A 23014-nucleotide genomic window follows, 5' to 3' on the forward strand; every position below is an offset into this window, starting at 1 on the left:
AGAGGAGGATGGAGTAGGTGAGACAGGAAAGAAGGGAAAACTAAAGGGACGTCAGTCTCTTCATCTCACATCAAACTTCCATCCTCTTGGTCGTCTGTGCACAGCAGCTGATGTCTTTGAGCCGCCAGGCCTCAAGAAGCAACACCACCAACAGCAGAAGAAGAAATCTCACAGACGAACAGATGCTAAATAATGAACTAATGGTATTGTTCATACATCTCTCCTCTCTGAATGAATCAAAACAATGGCAAACTATACCAGAATCCCTTATGGTCTATAGTACCACTCAGAAGGCAGTTTACCCACTGTTCCCAGGGCGCAGAAGACGTGGATGTTGATTATGGCAGCCCCCCCGCACCTCTCTGATTCATGGGGGTTGGGTTAATACATTCAGTTAGACAACTGACTAGGTATCCCCCTTTTTCCCTTTCCCTTTGCAGCAATTCGACCATGAAGTCCTGATTCACACAGTCTCCTTTGAACAGTCGATGTTGAAATGTGTCTGTTAATTGAACTCTGTGACGCATTTATTTGAGCTGCAATCTGAGGTGCAGTTAACTCTAATGAACTTATCCTCTGCAGCAGAAGTAACTCTGGGTCTTCCTTTCCTGTGGCGGTCCTCATGAGAGCCAGTTTCATCATAGCGCTTGATGGAGTTTGCGTTTGCACTTGAAGAAACTTTCAAAGTTCTTGAAAGGTTCCGTATTGACTGACCTTCATGTCTTAAAGTAATGATGGACTGTCGTTTCTCTTTGCTCATTTGAGCTGTTCTTGCCATAATATGGACTTGGTCTTATACCACCCCTACCTACACAACTGATTGGCTCAAACACATTAAGAAGGAAAGATATTCCACAAATGAACTTTTAACAAGGCACACATGTTAATTGAAATGCATTCCAAGTGACTACCTCATGAAGCTGGTTGAGAGAATGCCAAGAGTGTGCAAAGCAGTCATCAAGGCAACAGGTGGCTACTTTGAAGAATCTAAAATACAACACTTTTTTGGTTACTACGATTCCACATGTGTTATTTAATAGTTTTGATGTCTTCACTATTATAATACAATGTAGTAAAATAGTAAAAAATAAAGAAAAACCATTGAATGAGTAGGTGTGTCCACACTTCTGAGTGGTACTGTAGACCATAAGGGATTCTGGTATAGTTTGCCATTGTTTTGATTCATTCAGAGAGGAGAGATGTATGAACAATACCATTAGTTCATTATTTAGCATCTGTTCGTCTGTGAGATTTCTTCTCCTGCTGTTGGTGGTGTTGCTTCTTGAAGCCTGGCGCCTCAAGACATCATCTGCTGTGCACAGACGACCAAAAGGATGGAAGTTCGATGTGAGATTATTATTCTGCACGGTAGAAAATAGTAAAAATAAAGAAGAACCCTTGAATGTGTAGGTGTGTCCAAACTTTTGACTGGTACTGTATGCTGAACTCTGGTGTTGGCAGCATCAGCTTCTCTCGCTCTCTCTCTGAGGAGATTCTGCAGCCATCTCCATGCCTCCCCTCAGAGCTCTCTCAGAGTTTCCAATGCGAGACGAGTGAACGTATTCCCTTCAACCAGACACAAACAAGACCACAACAAGGGCCCCGAACAGCACAAACACTCTCCCTGTCAGTCAGGGGCAGATGGGCGGGGAGGAAGAGACCTTTTATATCATCAACACTCTCTCTGAAATTGAGGTGAGCACCTTTGGTCTGCAGAAAGAGTGAGTGTAGTGATCCGGATCACCTTTGTGACAGCACTCTCCGTATCTATGGCAACATGCACACAAGTGATGCTCCAGTTTAAACTGCTTCAACAGGCAGCTTTGGTAAGGGCTTTAGACGACCAAACCCAACCTGTTCATTCACCATCAAAAAATTCCTACATGTAAAGCAAAGGCTTGATCTACCAAGCAATGTGCCCTCAATGTACAGGGGTTATTGGACGTATGATCAGAGATGATATTCTACTGTATTCAAGGGACTTGTGGGGACAATGCAAAGAATCACTTACGTCTGCGTATCATGCCATTGAAAGGCGGTAATATCCTCAATGTGATAAAGCAAGTGAAGTATCCAACTGCAGTGCTATTCTGTCCTCCAGGCATAGGAGCCTTGGATATGACAGGTATTTAATTTAAGCAGATTCTCCACAGTTGGGATGGATCCAAAACAGATGTAAAATAACGAATGTATCATAGTGGTTTAAAATGCCTAGATCGGTTTGAAAGGGCATATCAGCTCAAACCGCACAACAACCTCCTCTCTTTGAAGTCCAGACCACACCAGTCAATCAAATGAAGAAACCTTGGTTCAGGAAATGATCTCATACCGCCACACAATGAATCAGGTGGCAGAGAAAGTAATGACAGCCAGTCAAATGAGACGAAAGACATTGTCGTTTGCGGAGATGAGATAAGATCCGTGTTCTCCTCTGACAAAACAATGTAATTTCATTTTTTTAACCTCGGCAGTAAAGGGTTCACACTTGAAACGAAGGCCGACAAATCTCATACACACCATCCATGGCCTGCAAGGCTCTAAGTCGTAGAACACAAGTAATGATGAGATGCTAGCTAGGAGTTATGGATCAATATTCAAGATGGGGCAGCAAATCAACACTCGCCTGGGTCGTTTTTTGTGTGTCTGTTGATCAGTTTATTAGTGCAATATGTGAAGGGCCTGATCCCCCTCTCAGACCCAGACACACACATACACACCTCAGCTGAAGGAGTTGCACAAAGGACTGAGGGCTGGAATCCAAACCCTGCTGGATCAATACCCCAGCCTCCCAATTCATTTTCTCACAGGCCATTGGCTCACATTCCTCCTTTAACTCTTGATTGGTCAATAAATCATTTTAAATGGTGACAGTGCCAAAAACTCTATAATTGTGCATCAAATTGGCACCTTACCCATCTGTCTAATCAAAACATGTTTTGTAGCAGCCATAACATAATTCACTGTAGTTGTAAATCGGCACACTCCACCATATTTACTCAATTCTTCCTAAAATGTTATAATTGACTAGAATGATTTTGATGTGCATTGCTCATAATCAGACTATTGTGAACTGACCGTAAGTTGCTGAAGGTGATGGCTAGGATTAATAGCACTTCTAATCATACTACTGCTGCCTCCTGCTCTGGCTGCCTTTTCGCCTCAGTGTTCGTCCAGTATGGAATTTCTAGGCTCTCTGTTTTTGCTTCCACTACAGACTCGGTTCATTGCCAAACAGCCAGACCCTGACCCTGAACGTCCGAGTAGTGGAAGAGAGGGGAGATTAAGGATGTGCAAGGTCTGCAGAACAACCCACCCATAACGCCAGCCCACTGTCCGATCAATACTGTAATCACTTCCTGGTCTCCCATCTAACAGCATGCCTATAGTGGGCTATCTATTATTCTGTAAAATGGCTCAAAGCCTTTAGCTAATACACAAGGAAAGCTCTCCTGCTTGGACAGAGTGACCATGACACCCAAACGGACAGTGAATGGTGTATGAGTGCCAGGACTGCTCTTTTTGGGGTCTCTAACCAGTCCCAGTTCGGCTGTGTATTTAGTCTGAATCGACTCAGTATTGCAGCAGTTTGAAGTACTGCTCCTGAGCTTGGGTATTGTTTACGGGTACAGTATTTTGACATTCTGAGCAGTGCTAAGTGGTTGAGCAGTGAGTTCTCTTTCCACCATCATCAGATCAGCAACCTATGGAAAACCCACTGACACCCCCACCAAAGTAACGCAACGTAACGCTCTGCTACGTCAAGTCAGTCGCCACACCCACAGAAAGGCTTTGGATTAGTCACCCAGCCACAGCACAGCACATAAATAATGCATCCGTGCAAAATGATTAATGAGGCAATCAATTATGTGACAGCATTCAAAGAGAAACTATTTAAATCCCTTCTCCCCAAATAAATCTGCCTTTTAGTGGACTTTGCCTTGAGAAATTAACAGTTAAAAACGGATCAGATTGTTTTTTTGTTTCATTTATTTGCAGTCAAACCAAATATTTGATAAAAAAAAAATATTTGATTCAATTTCCAAAGTCAATATTGCTTATTTCACATCATTCGCTTGTGACTAATTCTGTTCTTTAGCACTTTGTGAATCCCAACAAGATGGAGTAAACAGATGTGATCATTATGATACAGTGTTTAATGAGAAACATGAATACTTTTGGTGACAGATATCCTCCTTCAGCAGCCCTATGCCTGGCGCTCACGTTCCTCAACCACAAGTAGCACTAATTAGAGTTAGCGATCTAATGACCCACAACATGATGGGTGATGAAGTGAGAGCAGGCGCAGGGCTGTGCCGGGCTGGTGACAGCGGGTGATGATGTCAGAGCAGGCTGGAGGGCAGCGAGGCGAGGGTGTGTCGGCTCTTTAAGGTTATGCGGGGCACCAGAACAGCCCAGTCTGGCTCTGCCACATAACCAATTAGACTGAGAGGGGCAGCTGTAGCCCTGCTGTCAGCTAGATGAACTCTGGTTCAGACTTACCCCAAGATTGACGGCTAACACGGATGGAGAGAGAGAGGGGGAGGTGATTTCACATTTTTGCCTGCTGCTGCTCTACCCTCAATGAATGCAAAACACTTTGGGTAGACAGGCTGGAAGACAGACTGAGAGGCAGGCTTGGCAGGCACTGCTCCTGTGTAGGTAAATTGAGAACAGTCTCTTGACTTTTCTCACATCCCATTTTGCGAGGTTCCGTGGGTAGAGTCAAACACTACGGACATGAGGATGTAATCACGGTGATCATGACTGATCAAACAGAGCATTGGGCTGCACAGTTCAGAAAGGTCCCAGTGTGCCCGGAGGGGAGGAGAACGTAACAGAGAGACACTGTGCTGCCCAGACTGATGTGTAAGCCTGCCTACCATTCCAAAATTAAGGGAAGGTCCTGTAGAGGATGCACAGCTCGTCGCCATGGCAACAGGCAGCTGTCAGTCAAACAGGGGCAGCCTCTACTATAGCTACTCTACTGTGTCTCTACAACTGACAGGGCAGAAGAGGGCGTCATGGACGGGCTCAGGTGACAGGATGGGCCTCATGGGGGGGGAAACGGGTGCAAGTAAAGATAGTGGGTCTTACGGGACACAAAGCCAGGGCAACAGGTAGACAATTAGTCAACTTGACTGCTACAAGACGCTTCACTTAACATTGAACTGCTACTAACTTCTCACCCAGATAATCAGCAGTCCATTCGTGGCAGAAGGCCCCTGCTCATCCATCACCCGTACAGTTTTATATCGTTGAGCTACAGAGAAACTGACTGCGGGCTAGCAATCTTTCACCCCGGCATGCATACGATTGGGCCGAGGAGAAGGCGATGGCCTTTTGCTGAATTACATTCTCTTTAATCAATGACACCGCAGCGTCTCAGACAAATATCTCGGGGAGAATGGCGAGGGGACTCTATATTCATCATGTAAGTGTGTGATGTGACTAAAGGATGAGCCAAATCCATCACTGTGTCAAGTCCCGGCGCACATCTAGCAAAACAAGAACAGAAAAGGAATGAGACGATTCAGGGGTAACTGTAAAGAGGAATTATCAAACGATCCAAGGCAAACCAGAGGACACATGTGGATTGTTGTATTACTTCTTTCTGTAGACATTCCTCACATATTATACATAGAGTCCCTTCTGATGTAGGAAGGAGATCCTTATGTTCAGGAAATAACTGTTTAGTAAAAGGCAATGAAAAGCATTGTGATTGAAGCAAGCATTTTCCATACATCTTGAAGACGGAGAGAGAAACAATACAATGCTTTAGCTCATGGCCAGACTCCCCTGTACAACAACAATGAAGATAGGCAGCGTATTGCCAGATTGGAGACAATTTCCAACATGGATGTGCACTGTTGGGTACTTGGGTCGGCATGATATTGGGGCCTTGGTTTATGCGTACTGTAATCCGTGAGCCGGTCCGAGTCACATTATGTCCATATCTGCGGTGCTGATGCTGTCATAGCGGGGGTTGGGGCTAATGATTTCGAAAAGCTCACTTGAATTGAGAGCTTAAAAAAAAGACTGAGAGCCCATTACATTATTTATGCTCCTCTTTGAACGAGGTGACATTCAATTATTCAAACATCGACATTTGGGGACGATTCCGTTTTGTTTGACTTTTGTCTCTCCCAGGTCCTGCATAGAGTTAGCTCGCTCATAGCTGCCCTGTCGGTGACCGTTCCCTGGGAGAAGCTATATCCTCTCCAGAAAAGAAAAAAAAACACACAAGGTGAAAGATTTGAACAAACACCCTAGGACTACATGAGAACTACCTGCAAACGTCATCATAACAGTCCGGAACGAAAAGGATGGAGCAGAAGTCAACTGATGTAACAGAGCACATTAACTCGCTTAGTTTGCTGGGAAGAAAATAGTCCGGCATAGTATCAGTTGAAATCCATTTTTTTATTCATGAAACTGGAGTGAATGAACTATAAATACTCTTAACAGCCCAAGTATGAGTCATCATAATATGATTGCCCTCTCTCTTTATGTAGTGTTGTGTCTCTCTTGTTGTGATGTGTGTTTTGTCCTATATTTATATTGCTTCTTTTTTTTAAATCCCAGGCCCCCGTCCCCGCAGGAGCCCTTTTGCCTTTTGGTAGGCCGTCATTGTAAATAAGAATTTGTTCTTAACTGACTTCCCTAGTTAAATAAAGGTTAAATAAAAAATAAAAAAATAAAATTGCTGTGAAAAGATCCTGCCTCACTGGATTTTAGTAGGCTCCAACAGCAGAGACTTGTTTCCCCTTTGGACTCTTGCCCTGGTTTTAAAGGAGGTGAATGATCAGGGGTCAGGGATTAGAGATCAGGGGTTAATACCTGTGCGTCCATGAGCAGGTGCCTCATCAGGGCCATGGACTTCTTCAAGGTGTCTCTCTCTCCGGGCATGAAGGCCTCGCCCTCCCGGGACAGAGTGCCGGGCCTGGTCACCATGAAGTGGACGATCTGGTCATTCAGACTGTTCAGGGACTGGACCGCTAGGAGAGAGAGAGTGAGACAGAAAGAGAGAGAGGAGGTTCAGGGCCATGCATATTTAATTTGACTCACACACAAAAGACACACACAACATTTACAACAATAAGACAATCTGCCTTTCCATCCATTGCCATGGTGACCTGTCAGCTCAACTGATTTCCCTCACGCTGGATTTGCTCTCCCATCTTCTCTCCCTCCCTGCCCTGGCTGATCTCTCCCATTTGCATTCTGAGTGCTGAGCTATAATCGCTCCCATCCCCATGGCCACAGCTACAGCACTGCTCCCTCCACTGGTCTCCTCTCAGCATTAATCCCTCTCTCTCACGTAACCATGGGGGGGAATCATTAGAGTAAGTCCATTACCGGCACACAAGTCTCACTCCAGCCCATTTGCTGCATTTGTTCATGCTGTAAGCTCCGGCGATCATGCAACCCTTTGTTTTTCAGCCACTAGAGTCGAAAGCAACAATATGTGCAGCACTTTCAAACTAACACACTATGTTTACTTCATAGAGACCTCGCCGCGGAGGCTGTAAGTGCTCCATTAACCTCTCTGGCCCAAACCCCTGTGATGGGAGCACTAATGTGACCAAGTCCTGTATGATGGATAATGACGGTCTTCACTTAAATAGGCAGCTGTGCAGACCACACAGGCTATAGTAGCTGTCTAGGGGTGAGAGGAGGTTGTGCTGGTCAGCATATCAGACGTTAGAGCAGATGACATTTGACCTTGTGGTGGGAGGCCACACTGAGGTGAAGAGGAGGGTGACCTGCAGAGTAGGTTGAGAGGTCAGCGGGAAGTGGAACCAACACTGGTCACGTGTGACCCCGTCCCAGATGACAACCAAGGACAGTCTATCAACACAATGATGAAAGATTTATGTTCCCACCTTTCAGCATTTCATTGAACTGCAACAGCATCACACAGGCAGGGAGACATGTTTATGAGCACACAGCCCCGCAGGCAGGCAGCGGCACACATCAAATCAGAGGCAAGGAAAAATGTAATGTTTATGGCACCGGTTGACGAATGGATTCTAATTTGACATTCAACATTTACGAGGTGTACAGTACCTCTTTCTGGCTGAAAGACAGGCGGCGGGCAGACAGGCTGCTGTTGAAAACGACATTCTGCCCGACGTGGGGAACAGACTGTACTCAGAATTTCCATTCAATGCATTCTGTCAATGACAGAGAGAGATCGCTCAGCTCAACAAAAAAAAAGCAATTCTTTAACAATCCAACTTCAATATGGCAAAATCGAGTGAACATGCAGTTCTCTCAAATAGGTTCCCACTATTCACATAAGAGGAAAAAACAAGCTGAAGGTAGGTTATTACAAAACCATCTCAGACTAATACTCCAGTTCTCCTCTTTACTTCCAAGTAAAGTTCTGTAACAACCTCTAGACTCATAAGACCCGTGACTCCTTACATTACTGCAGTTCCCGGGTACACAACTCCGGTCCTTGAGGGCCACAGGGTCTGCCGATTTTTCATTCTACGCTTTTGATAAATGACTGTTTACCTCTGGGGAAAACAGATATGTACACTCTCTGAGAAATCACTAACATGAATTGATCCGTTAAGTTCCCGGTAGAAACGAAAACATGGGCGGCCCTCAAAAGGACTCGGTGAGGTGCTCTCCTGCACACGTTCCTAGCTTCACGTGTAATCATATTCACACAGCAAGTGCAAAGCAGACAAGGAATTAGCATGGAAATGAACACACGCCCCTTTATTCTACAGAGAGTACAACTGCAGAGGAAATGTCAACGCTTGTTTTTCAGATCAATGATTGAATACCTTGCCTAAGCATTCAAATCACCTGGAGAGCTGACCATGTGTGAACTCAAGCATTTGATAAGCATAACTGAGAGAAATGTTATCACTGCCCTTTCTCAGCAAGCGCTACACGGCTTATATCATTATAAATATGGGGAAATGTCTAGTCCCTTCACTATTTGCTCAAGCATACATCTTTAAAGTCAATAGCGTTTTGTCTTTCAGATAGCCCTCTGAACAAGGTCTCTGTAATAATTGATGTTCCCAAAATGATGTACTTTTTACTCCATACATTTTCCCTGACACCCAAAAGTACTCCCTGACACACTTATCAAGAGAACATCCCTGGCTCTGATCTGGCAGACTCACTAAACACATGCTTAGTTTGTAAATTATGTCTGACTGTTGGAGCGTACCCCTGGCTATCAGTAAATGGAAAAAAAAAAGAAAAGTGTGCCGTCTGGTTTGCTTAATTAATATAAGGAATTTTAAATGATTTATACTTTTACTTTTGATACTTAAGTATATTTCAAACCAAATAGTTTTATTCAACTAGTATTTTACTGGGTGACTTTCACTTGAGTCATTTTCTATTAAGGTATCTTTACTTTTAAGTATGACAATTGGGTACTTTTTCCAGCACTGCACCTGTGAAACAGATGAGGGGAGCTCATTACAGGGTCTGTAGAGCCACTAAAAGACACAATGGCATCAACAATGAACTGTACTGAGACCAGTCAACAGCAGAATCATACAACTGTGAGAAAACAGTTAACTCTTATTAATGTAATAGCTCTAGAGGGGCATTTGGCGCTTAATTTCTGTGTTTTGTGATGTTTGTTAAAATATCAATCTGCATAGTGTTTCCTATGGGAGCCAGATTTGTTTCGCTACGGTGTAATAGCAAAACTAACCAATTTAAAAGGTAATGATGTGGTTTTTCACCCAATCCATCTCATCCAGCCCTGCAATATAGATAAATAAGAATATTCTGCTGGTGCAGAGAGAAATAAAGATGAGCGTTTCAATTCTTCAGCAGCTTTGGGGATCCCTCCCTGCCCTGGTGCTGTGGTACAGTCTCAGAAGCCTGTCTACTGCCAAGGCAATTTAAAATAAGTTCTAAGGACTTCCCTGCAAACAATAATGAGTCGTTAGGACGTCCCAGAGACGTCCCAAAACGTTGCCTAAACTCATCAGGACGTTGTGTCAAGGTCCCCTGGAGGTTCCCTCTAGTTCCCGGTTTGTGCCGGGGTTGTTTTTAGGATGTTCTTGGGACGTTGCGCCATGATCTCCTGGAGGTTTTGTCTTTTTTTTGTGTGTGCCTGTTTTGCATGTTATTTCATTCATGTCACATATCAGTTTGCAAACAACGTAAAAAATAATGTGGTCCCTCTCCCCCCTAAGAACTTAGCCTACTGACTTGATGTTGCACATGTAGCCTATAGCCTGTTTTAGAGGAATGTCATCCTCGAATATTGTAAGAGCGGCCCATGTTCTGATTTAAGTCGCTGTCCATTTCAAAAGGGCTGAACAAATAGTTATATCAACTGCTCGCTCATTAATGTCTGCATCCAAATGACGGCTTGTCTCTTATTGGCTCATCGTTTGTCCATCTCAATTGTTATTTTGCTTCATGGGTCTCTCTCATGAATTTCTTATTCATAATTTTAGGAAATGTTGGAAGGATTTCATTGTTTTGCTTACTTTGTGTATTATAATTAGCTCATGTGCTTTTCTTCACGGGGAGGGGATACTATATCATGTTGTTGGGTCTGTAACCATGTTTGCCATTGACAGTCTCTTCCCATAAAAAAATTATAATTCAACATAAAGTTCAGTAATAGACCCATGTACTTCCAGTTGATATTGCGAGAGTTGTTTAGTTCGCGAAATGCGCTGTCTGTGCACCAGTATATTGTCAATAAAAGTGGATCCATGTGACTGTGCTTTCCTGGCCTAATTAAATAATTGGCCTAATTAAATAACAACATTGCATAGTGGCTTTGCTGGCATGCATCTAAAAATATTTCCAATATTTCCATACTAAAATCGCCACTGGTCATGGTCCCCTGTAGGTTTTGTCTTGTTCCCGGGGACATCACCTGATGGTCTAAAATAAACGTTCTAGCTAGGGCACGTAGACCATAGTTTCATTACACATTCCCCCCTTGTTACTGTTGCCAAGCCCATCGAGGCTCTGATAGGTGACACACTGATCCATTCACAGCTCTTTGTCTTTTGGCAATGCTAAACAGTGCTTTTAACACACATATTTGACACAATTTGACATACATGACATTGTGTATGTTTAGTCATACAGTAATGACTATTTAGCACGTCCTCACGTGGGATGTAATCACAACTTGTTGGGTCACGGGATTCCGGTCTTCCAGCTACCCCACCATGTCTGTATCAATGACTGAATTCACCTGTAGGCCTATTCCGACACTTTGCCCATCAAGGTACATTTCAGCTATGTTAAAAATACACTCAAGAAAAACTATTATATTTATCATAGTGATTCCTTGAGTAACATTAAAGCCCCACCAACGTTAGAAAACTAAACAAAAAACCCAAACTCAAAATGCTGAAATAAGTCAATGAAATCAATGAGAGAAGTCAGATTAAGTGATAATTAAAATAGCAGTGCAGTTGGCACTCTTTTGTGGAGAGATGTGTTATAAGTAATTGTGTAGGGAATTCTGTAATTCTTCAGTCTTTGTGGCACAGCAGAAAGATCAGCATACCCCAGATGCAGAGGTTGTGAGTTTAAATCCCAGGTGGGGTCATATTGATATGGTCAAATGTAAACATACTGTCATTGATTTGATATGAACACTATTTTAGCTGAACAGCGTACAACTTACCTCAAAACCAGATACCATTTCATTACTTTACTTATAATGGTTTGGGACACCTGGAACAATCAGGGGAGCCTCAGGGGACATTGCCACAACGTCCCAAGAACGTTCATGGAAACAAGAAAAAGGTCCCCCAGAAAACATTCACTTGGGACCATCACACAGCGTTCTTAGAACGTTCTCAGAACGTCAGACGGATAACGTCACACCAAAACCCTTAAAGGACCTAATGGGAACATCGCTGAATGTCCTCAGGACGTCTCCTGTTCGCTGGGTTCACACTTCAAACCTCAGGCCCAGGGCTGCATCAATGGATGAGAGGTCTCCAAGGTTCTGAGACCACCAAGAGAATGCCACTCGGCTGCGTCTCAATTGCACCGTTGCCAGGAAAGCACCCAACACAATTATGTTGGGAGAACAAAGCCTGTATTGAATCTAAACTAAAGGCTATACAGTAACATGATCTGTTACTTTCAGAAAGAGGAGAGATTGAGGCTCATTTTGAGGCTTTGGAAAGCTTGCAACTGTAATGCTAATTGTAAAGCTGCTCAAACACAGGCATTTGGACAGAACCATTATAGTTTAGAGGTTTGCTTTGCATAAAATAACCCAATCCCGCTCGGTATCTAACAGCGTCCACACAGGCCTGTAATTTTATTGTTTACCACATTGTTCTGCTTCACTATCCATGGAAGGGTGCAATTCATCCCCCGACTGTCTATGCATCTAAATTCTCCAGAGAAATTGGACACTTTTCTCAAAACCATGCTCCAAACAATATATCTAATTGAGAGCTAAAGTGTCCCCTTAGAGATAGAAAGAATCAAATGGACCTTGTCGACCTCTCAAAGAATAACTGCATTTATTCTGCAAAAGTAAATCCTTGCTGCAAATAGGGATAGCTGCCAAAAACCCTACTATGCATTGACCACAGTGCTGGCTCCAAAATCTTTCCTTTCTGAGGATAGAATGACAAATACTTCACCTTGGTAAGCCTCATTCCATGGCCCCCCAGTTCCTCAGAAAGCAACATATCCTGTCACTCTCAACATTGATGTGTGACTGTGTGAAGATGATGCTTAGCAGATGGAGATGTGTGTGTGAAGCTTAGATTTGCTCTATTTTGGGGGCGGAGAAGGAAATAAAAACACAGCACTGACAGCCACTGGATCCAGGAGGCTGATCTAAAAAAGGAACTATACAAGGTTCTGGAATTCTGTGCGTCATTGTTTGTGTTCCCCAGAATCAAGAATCTGAGTATCCACAGACCTCAGTTTATCCAGAACAAACACCCAGACTGGCATACATACAGACAGGCATACAGACATACATACATGACAGGCATACATACATGACAGGCATACAGGCATACATACATACAGGCATACAGACATACATACAGGCATACATACATGACAGGCATACATACAAACATACATACAGGCATACAGACATACATACATGACAGGCATACATACAAACATACATACTTACATACATGACAGGCATACATACATACAGACAGGCATACATACAGACAGGCATACAGACATACATACATGACAGGCATACATACATGACAGGCATACAGGCATACATACATACAGACAGGCATACAGGCATACAGACACAGACAGACAGACAGGGCTTGGGTTCCCCTGCTTCGCTCTGCTCCATGCCTACCAGCTTGCAGAGATCCCTTGTGTCCTTATCAGATGTGTGATTCCTATGGCGCAACAGTATTGTTTTGGTTTGTGTAGAACAAAACCTTCTGTTCTAATCACGAGCTCAACACAACACTTCAATCTATCGCAGAGTGACATACTCTATACAGACCACAATATACTAAACACACACCACTGACACTCGCACATTAGCATATTAATAAATCATAGTATACATGTACTAATCGACACATCCTTTCCTAACGAGGAAAGCTTTTTTTAAATACACACGGTAAGTGGTTGCTGTAGTGTTAGGGAACAGCACCAGCAGCATTAGCCTAGTGTTGACAGCCCAGCACACACAGCAGAGGCTTTAGTGGAGCTGACTTTAAGGTGCAAAGACGTGCTTGTATACAGCCGAAATCTGGTCCTTACAGGAGTTTACATAGAAAACTCTTGAATGAGCTATACATGCACTTCTGGTTATAGTTTAATGATATACAAGTCTGCTTATAAACTCAGTCAACTATTTATGAATTATGAGCATTTGTTCATGTATTTCTTAACATCAGTGAATACATGTGTATAAACCATTTATTACGTTAAGAACCTTCAAATTGCAATCATATTGTATTTAAACGATGAACAACCTTATTTCAGTAAAATAGGAGTTTACCCGTGCATGTAGAGAGCAGTTGGGTCTTACTGCACCACAATGGGTTTGGAACCTAGTCTGGACAACCAATCTTCTCAATGGAAAAAGGGAAATGTGATCTTGACAAACCATTCCTGAATGGATCTTGCTTCGTGCACGGGGACATTGTCATGCTGAAACAGGAAAGGGCCTTCCCCAAACTTTTGCCACAATGTTGGAAGCACAGAATTGTCTAGAATGTCATTGTATGCTGTAGCGTTAAGATTTCCCTTCACTAGAACTAAGGCGCCTCACCCGAACCATGGAAAAGAGCCTAAGATCATTATTCCTCCTCCACCAAACTTTACAGTTGGCACTATGCATTGGGGCATATAGCGATCTCCTGGCACTCCGCCAAACCCAGATTCGTCCGTCGGACTGCCAGATGGTAAAGCGTGATTCATCACTCCAGAGAACAAGTTTCCACTGCTCCAGAGTCCAACGGCGGCGAGTTTTACACCTCTCCAGCCAACGTTTGGCATTGAGCATGGTGATCTTCGGCTTGTGTGCGGCTGCTCAGCCACAGAAACCCATTTCATGAAGCTCCCGACGAACAGTTATTGTGTTGACTTTGCCTCCAGAAGCAGTTTGGAACCCGGTAGTAAGTGTTGCAATCGAGGACAGATGATTTTTACGCACTTCAGCGGTCCCATTCTGTAAGCTTGTGTGGCCTACCACTTTGGGTCTGAGGCGTTGTTGCTCCTAGACGTTGCCACGTCACAATAACAGCACTTACAGTTGCCCGGGGCAGCTCTAGCAGGGCAGAAATTTTACAAACTGACTTGTCGGAAAGGTGGCATCCTATGACAGTATCACTTTGAAAGTCACTGAGCTCTACAGTAAGGCCATTCTACTGCCAATGTTAGTCTATTGAGATGGTGTGACTGTGTGCTCAATTTTATACACCTGCCAGCAATGGATGTGGCTGAAATAGCCTAATCCACTCATTTGAAGGGGTGTCCACATACTTTTGTATAAATCGCGCATCTCAAAGACATTTCTTACCTGAAATTTCACTGTAAAAGTCTGAATCTTATTTTCTTATATGTATTGTTTTCACTGAGCCATACAGCTGTGTCTGTTCAATTCCAATACATTGACCACGTTCTGCATTCTATCAACATTTTTGTTACCAAGGGAGTGAAAAACAAGAATTGCATTTGCATATTTTACATTGTTTTATTTTACTTCTTGATGTACTAGAGACTCAAATGGCAACGCAATCTATCCTCTTCAAGTATTCCCTATATTCCTTAAACATATAGCAGTATAAATTGAATGTGATTAAATGTGTATAAAACTGAAATGTATCAAAGCATTTCTAGTCCAGCAAATAAATACTAAAGTAGCCCCCTCAGTTTCCCTTGTGGGGGTCCAACTAATTACACTGATAGTTATTCAGCCCTTTCAGTGCTCACCCACGATAAGCCTACAAAGACACCCGCCCACTCCTACTTTTCAACAATGAGGGCTGATGAAAAAAAAAAAAGGTTTATCCCTCCTTCAAGAAACTCAAAAGTATTTCAACAGGCGCAGTAATCAAAATTCAAATGAAGGCGGAAAAAAAATAAAAAAATCCCACTTACATTTCTAATGAAACTTTTACAGCATATGTCAGTGCTGGTTGCTATGGTAACGGTAGAACCAGAACCTACATCCTCCCTATATGCACTCGTGGGTCTTGATGCCAGCAGGAGCAGGCAGCACTGGCACTGCAACACTTCTTAACCCTCGTACGATCACAATATAACTAAACGCCATTGCATTAACACACACCTTGAGGGTCACACCAATCAAGTCTCTCTTGAACAGCAGTAGCAGTTCAGTGTCCACGTCCAAAGCAAAAGGTTAAAACCCCTGAAACATCTTGTAGAAGTCATCAGCTGTACTCAGCGATGTTAAATATTCACGTGATACAGCCCACTCAGTCAGCAGGGTTCTGCTTGAATAGGAAAGACATTAAAAAGCTATGCTTTAATCATGCTAGGGTGCGTTCAGGTGAGGACCTGACATTACAATATTCTAGCACTTCTCTCTGGGTATACAACCCCTTTGGCAAAAACTGGTTGAATCAGCGTTGTTTCCACGTCATGTAAACCATAACAATCTATGTGATGATGTTGAATCCACGTGGAAAGCTGATTGGATTGGCAAAAAGTCATCAACATAAGGGCATTTAGTCATTTTTTTCTCAAATCAAATTGTACTCATCACATGCGACGAATACAACAGGTCTAGACTTTACCGTGAAATGCTTACTTATGAGCCCTATCCAAACAACGCAGAGTGAAAAAGTATGTTTAACCTAAATCCAAGGACACGGTGAAACGTTTTACTGAATTCGCGTTAGTTGACAACTCGACCAAATGTAAATCAACACGAGACGTAGAACTGACGCCAGCGCCCAGCAGGAAGGCACATACAGAACTCCTCAAACTGATGTGCAAGCAAAAGAGTATACAAGTTCACAGAAGTGGATAGCTAAGACCAAATCAAAGCATGCACCTTGATTTGTCATTGAGTTTTCTACATTTGTTTTAAGTATGATCAAATTCTACATGGTAAGCAGATTGAATTGTTAAACAAATCCTGGGTGATTTCAGAGTGCATACCAGTATAGCTGTCACTATGATCCAGCAACATTTCCTTCTGTAAATGTCAACCAATGGCCCCCCAGACCCGAAATTCCAGAAATAAGCGTTTGACCTATGAGGCTTGACCTCTCTATCTGTCAGATTTATCCTTAAAAAGGTCAACAGACAGTTGGCTCTGGTTAGCTATGTGGGTTCATCACTATGTTTTGTTGTTACTGACCTGTTGTTCCAGCAGGTAGCAGGCAAACCTGGGGGAAGGTGAGTTGAGCCCTTAAATAGTCTGTGTACTGCATCATTTATTTCAGCATACACTCCCCGTGTGCAGAGATTCCACCTGACTTTTACAAATCAACACTGCCACCATCTGGTAGTTCCGTGGCATGGTAGGCTACTGTATGAGCATGGGAGTGGTGTAAATCCTCAAGTCTGGTCTATTTTCAAGGGCTTGTTGATCAAATATTAGATCAAAGCCTACTATAAACATCCCTTCAATTTAAAACAGACTGACATCAACTATCACATGCATCCAGATCCACCTCAAATCTTTGCCACACGATCCCTCAGGTGTATCATCCAGAAAAACCGACGTCTCCAGATGCGGCGTTATCACAGAGAGTTCGGCATTGGGGTCTCCTAAGGTTGTGATTAGAGACAGCGGTAGGACCGAGCTGCACAGAACAGGATGCCGAGTGAAACAGCGGCGGGGGCAGAGCAGCTCGAGGCAGCCTGGAGGAGAGTGCCCTCCACGGGCCCATCGTGTCTTTGATCAGTGTGCCTGCCACCTAGTGAGACAACCCAGTGAGCAGCACTAGGAGCTGCTCGGATTCGCCGCTTTCAGTCTTGAGCTTTAGATGGAGCAGCACATAAAAGTCTCCTTCGGCCCTTTAATATGATATGCCAAAGGCCTGGCTGCATGCTCTGCACTACCAGGGCTGGAAGAGCTTTTCTGTATTATTACCCTGACATTAGCGTGCGTCCACACAGGCCCAGAAAGCCCACAGACTAATTGAAATGAATGACAACTGAGTGCGGCGAGGCGAGGCTCTCATCGAGAAGGTGCATGTAATGGCTCTCATCATGTATTGGTGCATGTAATGAGAGGGAAGTGAGAGGAGCGTCTGTCTGGTTGTACGAGAGGTCAGGTGTTAGGGAAGGCCAACTTGACCATCTGGATCGATCCTCAGCCGAAGGTCAGCTAACACTAGCATCCCCATCCTTATGCTGCACGCCCACAACAACAACAACAACACAGAGCCTACCAGCCCAGAAGCATAATGGAAACTCGGTTACAACAGTCTGTTTTATTCTACTATATATGAAAGGCAAAAGATGAATAAGAAATGTCTGAAGGATGGGAGTGGCACATGCTGAAGGAAAGAGAAGAAAATAGGCATCTGTGTGTTTCTTCCAGCTGAGAAGAAGAAAGCGTATGAGGATAAGGCTCTTCTCTTTGAGAAGTCAGGGTAAATAGAGCTTGTTAGAGGGGACCCATAGGAACTACACAGCTACACAGACGCCACCGTTGTCATCGGGCACATCAAATCCAGGGCTGAATTAGGGTCCTTTGGAGAGTCCGGACTATGGGGAGAATATGTGACAAGTCTGCTGCCAATTAGGCCTGTTTGTGTCTCAGACCCTGTGTCTTGTTTGTGTTTGTCATTCAGGGGAGGAAAATAGGGTAGAGGCAGATCTGTTCCTAACTGTGCAGCAACTCTTCACAACCTAAAATAAGGCTATTGAGAAAACATTTTAGATCTCAGAATTACTCAAATAGTGCACATTGGGACCCATTATACCCACTTTGAAGCTCAAAATCCAATTTCGTAACCATGAAAGTTGATTATATGTCATTCAAAGGTAGAAAAGTGTTAGCAAAAACTTGGTTATACTGTTTTTATTATATAAGGCTAGCAGGTTTATATGAGGCCATACTGTGGTAAACAGCCCCAGAAATTCAAAGGCAACTCAAACCAAAGCATACTGAGCTTGACAGTTCCGAAGAAAAGTTAAAGAGCACTCACATCCTTCATACATCAAACATTCCAAGCTCTCCTCACGCATGCACAGACAGCTCCGTATTCACATGTCTGCTAACAGTGAGATCAGGAGAGGGGTGGAGAGAGGAATGCAGCTTAATGATGCTGACAGTACCTCTCCTACTGAGTGCCTACTGAAGAGCCTATTACTGATTGGATCAGACAGGTTATGCCCGTCTGAAAAGCACAGATAGGGTCTTGATCCTGTGGTCTTGATCTCCAGACCATGTAAATGCAGTTTGGACACAGGAACTCTGCCTAGAAGGCCAGCATTCCGGAGTCGCCTCTTCACTATTGTTGTTGAGACTGGTATTTTGCGGGTACGATTAAATGAAGCTGCCAGTTGAGAACTTGTGAGGCATCTGTTTCTCAAAGTAGACACTCTAATGTATTTGTCCTCTTGCTCAGTTGTGCACCGGGGCCTCCCACTCCTCTTTCTATTCTGGTTAGCACCAGTTTGTGTTGTTCTGTGAACGGAGGAGTACACAGTGTTGTACAAGATCTTCAGTTTCTTGCCAATTTATCTCATGGAATAGCCTTCATTTCTCAGAACAAGAATAGCCTGACGAGTTTCAGAAGAAAGTCCTTTGTTTCTGGACATTTTGAGCCTGTAATCAAACCCACAAATGCTGATGCTCCAGATACTCAACTAGTCTAAAGAAGGCCAGTTGTATTACTTCTTTAATTAGCACAGTTTTCAAATGGTTTTCTAATGATCAATTAGCATTTTAAAATGCTAAACTTGGATTGGCTAACACAATGTGCCATTGGAACACAGGAGTCTAGGTTGCTGATAATGGGCCTCTGTACGCCTATGTAGATATTCCATAAAAAATCTGCCGTTTCCAGGTACAACAGTAATTTACAACATTAACAATGTCTACACTGTATTTCGGATCAATTTGATGTTATTTTCATGGACAAATAATGTGCTTTTCTTTCAAAAACAAGGACATTTCTAAGTGACCCCAAACTTTTGAACGGTGGTGTAACATTTCTGAAATTGACCATATTAAATTATCATTGTAATAGCGAACAAAATGGACATCAGACATGCACCAACCCTGTTGCGGATGACTGGGATGAAAGCAGGAGCAGATTTCAGGAGCAGGACAAGACACCCTCTTTTTGACTGATATAAGGGCATGTATGTGACAGGCCTATCTGGCGTATATGATTATGAATGGTCATAATGCTTCTTGACAGTGTCATAGTGTATTTCCTGCAAGTTATTTAAAATATGCTGAGAAAAAAAAACATGACTGTAAATAATTAAATCACAACAACAAAGGAGGTAAGAAACGTTCACACGAAATTGGATCTCCAGCTGCCCCATATAGTAATGAACAGGTTGGGAGTCAGACAGGCAGGCAGCGTTTCTCAGCCAGTCCAAATCATGAGTCAGCTGGCATCACTTTCATGGATCCATACAAAGAAATGTCAATAGAAAACAGGTCAAACTAAACGAAGTCTAGCCACTGTGGTTTGCAGGTCTTCCCAGCGTCAGTTTGAAGTGATTGTGTGAGCTGTGTCATTGGCTAGCTCCTCTGAACAAGTGCCCTGACGGGTGAACACATTTTCTATGCTCATTTATTAGCTCATTGTTATGGATGTATCCAAATAAAAACGTCACAATAAAACTTAAACAAATGCAAATACAGTTACTTTGCTGTTATTCAGGCTGCAAGTAATTGGTTAGCTAGCAAGCAAGGGATAAGAACCTTGCCAGCCAGTATGGCAACGGAACATTTAGAAGAACGTCTGGGTCGCGTCCATAGATACAGAACAAAAAGACTGGACGACTGGTTCGCGTCCATAGATACAGAACAAAAAGACTGGACGACTGGGTCGCGTCCATAGATACAGAACAAAAAGACTGGACGACTGGGTCGCGTCCATAGATACAGAACAAAAAGACTGGACGACTGGTTCGCGTCCATAGATACAGAACAAAAAGACTGGACAACTAGGTCGCGTCGCTGGCAACCGAACCAATAGAACGAATGACCACCCGGCTTGGGTAGCAACCCTAGATTTGTGTCGGGACGATATCTTGTGGAAGGATGAAATATTATGAATAAATTAATCAAAATCATTTTTTTTTAAATGAAAATATGTCAATCATTATTTGAATATGTTGGTAACCCATTTAACAGTGATAATGCCTTCGAAGCCGGGGTTTAGAGGATATATTGGCCACGGTTTATATCCTCCAAACACTGGCTTCTCTGGCGTTATCACTCAAATATGTCACAACACAATATGGGTCATGACAGTGTTTTGACCAGGTTATGACAAGTTATGACAGCTGTTATGACATGACATGGTTAAGACCCTGTCACGACGTGTTATGGCGCTGAGTGTCAAGTGTCACCCTGCTGATACAATGTCGCTGAACCAGAAAACTGCATTCTCACTTGCAGTCAGCAAACTGATATATCTCAGAGAAAGTTGACTGTCAAAAACAGAAAGCATTTGACACACGAGACTGCTTTTTCAGGTTCTGAGAGGCAGCGTATGTAAATTATACTCTCACTTCGTGAGCACTCTCCCCAAAATAAGATCAGTGAGTAAATATACCAGCAGACTCAAACCATTTCAAACCTGCCTCACGTCTGCTATATCTGGCTCCGCTCTGCATCGGTCTCAGGTCTGTGAATGCCGCGGTGCTGCATGGAGAGTCCTGAAGGTGTGAGAAGAAGAAGCAGCAGCCTACTGTAGCTAAGCCTCATCATCCTCTCGATGGGTTTCTGTGTTTCCTGCGTCATTGAAACGGAGGCTGCCTGTGTCTGCTGACTCCACACATCTGTCTTCCCTATCCGGTACCCAGCGCCGCTGGCCTCCTTTCCCCTTGGTCTGGATTATAAAACCCCTTAGTTACACTGCTGAGTCCTCCACTGCAGATACACTTTGAGATGCTTGCCAAGCCTCCAGTGTTCCTCTAACAAACGATAGAGCTACAAACAGGGAGGGGGGGGAGTGAAACAAGCTAATGACAAAGATAAAAACAATTTATTCTACGACTGCAATAAAAAATGAATATATCCACACAACACAAAACCATAACGCCACAGTATCCAGAGCACATTACCAATAGTACAAACACCCATACTGTAGAACAGTACCTTTATACCGTGCCTTCAGTAAGTATTTACACCCCTTAACTTTTTCCACATTTTGTTGTGTGGGATTCAAATGGATTTATTTGTCATTTTTTTGTCAACGATCTACGCAAAATAATGTCCAAGTGGAAAAATGTAACATTTGGAGAAAGAAAAAAGTCTTGATTAGATAAGTATTCAACCCCCTGAGTCAATACATGTTAGAATCACCTTTGGCAGCGATTAGAGCTGTGAGTCTTCCTGGGAAAGGTGAATTTGTCTCCCAGTGTCTGTTGGAAAGCTGTTGGAACCAGGTTTTCCTCTTTGATTTTGCCTGTGCTTAGCTCTATTTTATTTATTTTGTAATCCTAGGAAACTCTCTAGTCCTTACCGATGACAAGCTTACTCATAACATGATGCAGCCACCACCATGCCTGAAAATATGAAGAGTGGTACTTGATATGTTGTGTTGGATTTGCCCCAAACATAATGCTTTCTATTCAGGACATAAAGTTTATTTTTTGACACATTTTTAGCAATTTTTACTTTAGTGCCTTGTTGGAAACGAGATGCATGTTTTAGAATTGTTGTTATTCTGTACAGGCTTCCTTCTTTTCACTCTTGTCAATTAGGTTAGTATTGTGGAGTAACTACAATGTTGATCCATCCTCAGTTTTCTCCTGTCACAGCCATTAAACATGTCTGCTTTTTTTGTTTTAAACATGTCTGCTTTTTATTTATTCAGACTATTTCATCTAACAATAGTTGCCCTTTTTTTGCAGGCATTGAAAAACCTCCCTGGTCTTTGTGGTTGAATCTGTTTGACATTGACTGCTCGACTGAGGGACTGTACAGACAATTGTATCTGTGGTGTATATTGAGATGAGGTAGTCATAAAAAAATGATGTTAAACACTATTATTGCACACAGAGTGAGTCTATGCATCTTATTATGTGACTTGTTAAGCACATTTTTACTCTTGAATTTATTATTATTATAAGCCTGAATTTATAGGCTTGCCATAACAAAGGGGTTGAATACTTATTGACTCAGGACATTACGGATTTTCATTTTAAAATTCCCAAAAAACATAATTCCACTTTGAGATGAGATATTGTGTTAACACCAGTGACAAACAAATCTATTTGTAATACATGTTGAATGCAGGCTGTAACACAACAAAATGTGGAAAAAGTCAAGGGGTGTAAATATTTTTGCAGAGCTCATAACACAGAGTACAATGCGCTTAAATCCAGTAAGAGAAAACAGGGCCTATTGCATGTAGTA

The 23014-nt window shown here is 42.9% G+C and overlaps 1 protein-coding gene across 1 annotated transcript in view; it reads right to left on the reverse strand.

Annotated features, from left to right (window-relative positions):
• LOC115136655 (kazrin-like) overlaps positions 1-23014 on the reverse strand; it is a 154075-nt gene that overhangs the window by 120811 nt on the left and 10250 nt on the right. Inside the window, exon 2 of the mRNA XM_029672259.2 lies at positions 6838-6995. Within this exon, the coding sequence (XP_029528119.1) occupies positions 6838-6995 (158 nt within the window). The remainder of the gene's footprint in view (positions 1-6837; positions 6996-23014) is intronic.

Source organism: Oncorhynchus nerka, linkage group LG2 (assembly GCF_034236695.1).
Source record: "Oncorhynchus nerka isolate Pitt River linkage group LG2, Oner_Uvic_2.0, whole genome shotgun sequence".
Lineage (NCBI taxonomy): Eukaryota > Metazoa > Chordata > Actinopteri > Salmoniformes > Salmonidae > Oncorhynchus > Oncorhynchus nerka.